General features: G+C 33.9%; 1 protein-coding gene across 1 annotated transcript; it reads right to left on the minus strand.

Annotated features, from left to right (window-relative positions):
* Positions 1-3,477: 3,477 nt before the first annotated feature.
* Positions 3,478-5,707, minus strand: LOC120086964. Its single transcript, XM_039043795.1, has 5 exons — positions 5,573-5,707; positions 5,365-5,479; positions 4,786-5,047; positions 4,570-4,692; positions 3,478-3,874 (listed from the first exon to the last, which is right to left on the minus strand). The coding sequence occupies exons 1-5, from the start codon at positions 5,650-5,652 to the stop codon at positions 3,753-3,755; spliced, it is 702 nt and encodes a 233-aa protein (XP_038899723.1). The 5' UTR covers positions 5,653-5,707; the 3' UTR covers positions 3,478-3,752.
* Positions 5,708-6,256: the final 549 nt, after the last annotated feature.

The raw sequence follows: 6,256 nt of genomic DNA on the forward strand, positions 1-6,256 counted from the left end.
TCTTCTTCCGTTTTTTTACTTTTTTTTCTTTTATATCTTTTTTCTGCATTTCTTCTTCTTATTTTTTTCATATTTTCACATTTCTACTTCTTCTAATTTTACTTGTTTTTTTTTAAATTTCTTTGTATTGAGCATAGACCATACAACATAGAACGTAAAGCATAGAACATGGAGTATCGTGTGTCGTGCAACAAACATCAAACATCGAACATCATGCATCAAGCATTGAGCATTGTGTATTGTGCATCGATACACAATGCTCAAGTATGAAGCATCCTGTATCATGCATCGAGCATTGAGCATCGTGTATCGTACATGTTGTGAATCGAATCCCAAGCGGAAGCGTTAGGATCGTCTTGCATTCGATTTTTATATTTTATGAGAAACAAATACAACATACTAAACAGAGCATAAAAAGGATAAACATCATAGATTAAAAATTACGACATGCTTTATGAAGGAGTAGCAAAAGGAAAGAACTATTCTTACCTTTGTAGACTCTCGGGCCTCTTGAAAATCCTCTTGAAGAGAGTTTTGCCCTAAAAAGGACCATAAGGAAGAATATATATGGAGAAGGGTTAACCCCTTCTCCAAGTCTTTCCTTTTTTACCCTTGTGTTAAATTAATCAAATAACCTTTAATTAATTAATTAACATATCAACTAAATAACAATATACATTAAATCCAATTTAATATACATAGTTAATTAATAAATATAAATATCACATATTTATATGCATTCACTTCTCTATAAAATTTCTTAATCATTAATTAATCAATTAAGCATCTATATTAAATCATATTTAATATAGAATTAATTAACATATAAATATCACATATTTATACGTATACTAACTCATTAAGAATCCAATTTTCAAAATCTGATATTTGAATCTCATTCAAATATATATTATCTCACATCTATAATTAATTATATATTAGTCACATTATATACAATTTCCTCAATTGATTTGAGTAATTTAAATCATTCCTCACTAATATCCTTTTGTGAGCTAACAAGAGAACTTTATAGACTTACAAATCAGAAGTCTTGTCCCAAAAATTGTAGGCTTATTGCGTTTGTATCAAATACAAAGTGGGTCGTATCCATAATGTTACCAGAATAAGGTACCCAGTTTATCCCTATACTAAAGGCCCTTTAGGTTGTATCTTGAACATGGATCCATGTATGTCTCCATTCAAGACTCATAAGATAGCCTAGGATGTTAGTTTATTGGATTTAAGGTTATTAAGACAAAATATAATACAACACAATCAATAACATTTATTGAAATAACATCGATAACTCTTTATTGATGAAATAACATCGATAATTCTTTATTGATGATGGTCAATTAATTACATTTACTATCTACAAGTTTTATGGTAAAAAACCCAACAAACTCCCACTTAAACTAAAACTCTAGTTAGTATGATGTACATAACATCACTGTTCAAAGCAACAAAAATGGTAAATAAATGCAATAGAGTAGGGCATCCTTATACCCATTACACATCTCCCATTTGCCCTAGATTGTACAATATATTTCTCACAGACCTAGACTCTCTAGATGATTCTCGAACACTTTAGCCGATAGAGCCTTCGTAAATGGATCGGTAATGTTATGCTCTGAAGTGATCTTTGTGATGATCACATCTCCTTGTTGCGTAATGTCTCGTATCAAGTGATACTTCTTTTCAATATGTTTTCCTTGTTTATGACTGCGAGGTTCTTTAGAATTGGCTACTGCCCTACTATTATCACAGTAAAAGGTGATGGTTAAGTCCATATTTAGAACCACTTCCAAATCGCTTAGGAACTTCCTGAGCCAAATTGCTTCCTTTGTTGCTTCACAAGCAGCACATATTCCGCCTCCATAGTAGAGTTTGCAATGCATCTTTGCTTGATGCTATGCCATACTACAGCTTCCCCGTTCAGGGTAAACACTAATTTTGACGTGGATTTCCTAGAATCCTTGTCAGTTTGGAAATCAAAGTCGATGTATCCTGTAAGGATCAAATCCTTAGGCCCATACATCAGCTTGTAGTCCCTTGTTCTCCTAAGATACTTAAGGATATTCTTAACCGTTGTCCATTGGCCTAAACATGGATTGGACTGGTAACTATTGACTATTACACCACATAACAAATGTCTGACCTAGTGCAAAGCATAGCATACATTAAGTAGGCCACAGCTGAGGCATCGGGAATACGTCTCATAACCTCAACTTCTTAAGGTGTCTTAGGACACTGTTTCTTAGACAAGTGAACCCCGTGCCTGAAAGCTAATAAACCCTTCTTAGAGTTCTACATTGAATATCGAGTCAACATTTTGTCGATATAAGTTGCTTGAGACAAAGCGTTCCGTTCTTGCGATCCCTAATAATTTGGATTCCAAATATATACTGCATCTCTCCCAAATTTTTCATCTAGCCTTGGACTTTCAACCAATTTTTAATGTCCGTAAGGTACCCTACATCATTCTCAATGAATAGAATATCATCCACATAAAGTATTAAGAAATGAGAGCCTAAAACAGGGAAAATGGCTTCAATTCCTTGTGCATTTTGTCCAAAGATTATTTGGTGAGATTTTAACCTAGTAACCTTTGAATGGCAACTTTGATGCATTAACTTTTTGGGTTTTTTTCGTAAAAGAATTATTTAAATCATTGTTAGGGATGAATAATGATACAAAGGGGTGTTTACGGTTCGGTTTGGGACTCAAATCGAATCAAACTGCAAATTTTTAAAATTGTACTTTCTGAAACCAAACCGAACCGCATGTTCGATTTCAATGTTTTTTTAAAAAAACTTTTTTATGCTTTTTCATAATTTTTAAATTATATTCGATTCAGTTTGGTTCGGTTTTACCATTTTTTTAGTTTTGTTTGCTTTTTCGTATTTTTTAATTATATATATATAGATATATATATATATATATATAATTTTTAATATATTTATTAAAAAACGGTTCGATTCGGTTTCAAATCAGTTTCAACTTTGAAACTGAACTGAACCACAATAATTCGGTTTGAAAATATATCAAACCGAACCAAACCACATTTTCGGTTTCAATTTGGTTTAGCATTCAGTTCGGTTTTAGCGGTTTCAATGAACACCCCTAATGATACAAATGGAGATTGCAAATCAAGTAAAATTCTTTTATATTTTGAAATGATGATTAAGTGTAATAGTTGTGGTCAAAGTGGGCACAATTCAACTAACATAAGAGTGTAGTAACGACCACAAAGTCTATGGTTCGAATCTCTCTACTTCCATTTATATTAAAATGTTCCAAATTAACTTTTATAATATAATGTATATAGCTATGGTTGAATTATCTATTATGGCATTGTGTTCCATTCACACGACTTATTTCTTTTCATTACGTCAACTGAAAAGGCCTGTTAGCAATGATAAATTCAGTCTGTCCATACCATCCACCACGAATCTACAAAATAGTTCTAAAACAAAATTTTATACAAAACCCAATTTCAATCTTTATCATCGTACTTCATAGTCCACAACAGAGGGAGAATATCTTGCGCTGTCCGAACTAAATTTATAATTTAACCTATTGGACAAAAGTTTTCAATGTATGTCTCAAAATTCTGCATTTCAACTCCCCAAAACTCTTAGGAGATGGATGTTAATTTAAGTTTAACTAGAAGCAAAACAAGACAAAAATAGTCGAACAGAAGTAAATATTTACAGTGTTCCAGTGGGAAGAGGATGAAGCCTCCAAAAAAGTCAATGCCACTCTATTCCTCCAAGTGTGGTGGAACCAACTCCTTCCCATACTTCACCAAGGCCAACCTCTTCACTATCAACACCCTCCCTGTTGCAGTCCCACCAGCCGGAGCCACTTGCATCTGCTAGTATGCAAGAACAAAACATTAACCTCGATTACAACACGTTTGAGAATGATTTTGTTAAAATCACTTACAATATACCTTTAATCATTCAAAATCATTTTTAATTATATGCAAATTACATTTAAAAGTGCAAAACCAAATTTGAATGATTAAAAATATTTTTCAATGTGGTTTCATTCACGAACATGCCTTTAGAACGTCAACTGAGGAAGTATATAAAAATTAGGGCAAATGGCAAAAATTACCCCTAAAGTCTCATGGTAGTTGCAATTATACCCTCAAAAGCCCTTGGTTTTTCTAATGTGGGATTCTCAACGTGCCTCCCTCAAGATGGTCTCTTTTGAGTTCAACATTCTTGATCAGATCACAATTTCTTCTTATTAGACCGACAACACCCGTTTGGGCTTTATGGACCCTAATACCATTATGATAGTATGGGGTTCCATCTTAAAACCAATTGCTAATGAGAGGAGTAGCTCGTCTAACTTATAAGAAGTGTGAGTCCCCTTGGTTTTTCCTATGTGGGATTCTCAACGAACACCATATGTGCACTTGGTTTGGTTTATTACGGATACAGTTTTCAGCCAGGTGCTAAGTTATCAAACAAATCTAGTTTAAAACCCCGAGCAAAAGGGGAAGAAGGTGATTCATATGAGAAACAAACGTGTATTTAGAAGATGGCAATTACTTACAGTGATTGTAGAGAGATTTTGTCCTTTTGTTTCTAACAACATGAATCGCCTCCTTCCCTTTTTGCTTGGGTTTGGGGTCGCCTCCAATTACTACCACATTCTTCTTCCTTGTTTGGCTCTCACCTGTGATCCAAGTTAAACTCAAGTATCATAAGCCATTCAGACACAATATCTCCAAAGAATCGTGCAAAACAGAGTTACTGAATAACCAATTACATGGGTAGGTAGAAACAAAGCCTTCACTTGATTTCTTTCTTTTCCTCGATTCTAGTATGTCATCTGTATTGAAGATATCTGCCTCACTTGCACTGCCTGAAACTAAATATTCACCTTGATTTGGTTCAGAACGCTTGAACTGTTCAAAAAGCACCTTTGAAATAGACGATTCGGTCTGGGAATCTGTCCCACAATCAATTCCAATAGGTCCATTATTCGAATTCCTTGGACCTTGCAATGAGGAGAAGGGCGTGGACTTCCCCTGTGTATAAAGAACGGAATCAATGGCTTTCCTAATTTCTCTCAATTTGACTTTTCCCCTCTTCCCCTTGTTTGTTTTTCATATTATGCACATGACATTGAAATTCCATCGAGAAATAGAGTAGAAATCAAATCGTCATCGAAGTCAGAATCGCCATTCGACATTGAATTTCATCAAAATTTCCTCACACTTTGATTTTCTAGCTCCATTCGAAAAACCAAATCTAACAGAATGAAATCTCAAACCCTAGTACTGACGATTTTTTAACAAGCACATAGAGCAAAACTGGGTGGGGGGGGTGGAAGGAAACTCATTACCTTGACCGTCCTCTGTGGAAGGGAAGTTTCCGGCAGTTTCCGATCGAGGAAGTCCGAGAGCGACAATTGCGAACTCTTCTTCGACAATTTGCTTTGTGAATCTTCATTCGTGAAACTGTTTCGAGCAAGAAATTAAAGACGTACAACAAAATTAACAATCAACGCATGAATTTGAGAAAGAAAAGAGGAGGTGTGGTTAAGAGATTACGGATTTGAAGAGCGGGAGAGAAAAGACGATGAAATTGACCGTTGGCCGAAAACCCTAATCGGAGGACGTTCGTTATTCATTTGGTTGGAAAATGGAATGACCCGTTCCGAATTTCCCTCTTTCCTATCTGTAACCTTTTTCGCGCCAATAACTTAAATCTCATTTTCTTTTAAAGGTAGAAATTATGTATAATCCTTTTTTCTTTTTTTTTTTTTTTTTTTTCTTGACAAAGAATTGTTAGTTTACAAACATTAAAAAAAAAATACTTTTAAGATTAAAATCACAGTCTATCTATCTACCAAATTATACGAATTTATAAAATTATTTTAAATGATAAAACTGTTGAAAATATTTTTAAATATAATAAAGTGTCACAGTCTATATTATTAATAGACTATGACATTTTACTATATTTGTAAATATTTTAGTTCATTTTACTATATTTTAAAACAACCCTACAAATTTTGGGTACAAAAAAAACGAGAATATCATAATATGACCACCTCTTAATAATTGTCGAATGTGGATTAAAAAATAAATTGCATCTCTCTAATAACTAGTAGATTAGGGGTAAGTATTGGTCGATTGAAGTCAATTTTTCGACCAAACCACCAACGAACCGACTATGGCCAGTTTAGTAAATATTCAAATCGATCTCGATCGTCGAGGGGTAAGAGTCAATCA

Source organism: Benincasa hispida, chromosome 1 (genome assembly GCF_009727055.1).
Source record: "Benincasa hispida cultivar B227 chromosome 1, ASM972705v1, whole genome shotgun sequence".
Taxonomy (NCBI): Eukaryota; Viridiplantae; Streptophyta; class Magnoliopsida; order Cucurbitales; family Cucurbitaceae; genus Benincasa; species Benincasa hispida.

Excerpts from the sequence above, each read along its gene's own strand:
- LOC120086964 (XM_039043795.1), bottom strand. The coding sequence starts at position 5,652 with ATGAATAACGAACGTCCTCCGATTAGGGTTTTCGGCCAACGGTCAATT. Across the intron at positions 5,048-5,364 it reads TTCCACAGAGGACGGTCAAG|GGGAAGTCCACGCCCTTCTC; the intron begins GTAATGAGTTTC and ends CTTTATACACAG. Across the intron at positions 4,693-4,785 it reads CTTTGTTTCTACCTACCCAT|GTGAGAGCCAAACAAGGAAG; the intron begins GTAATTGGTTAT and ends CTTGGATCACAG.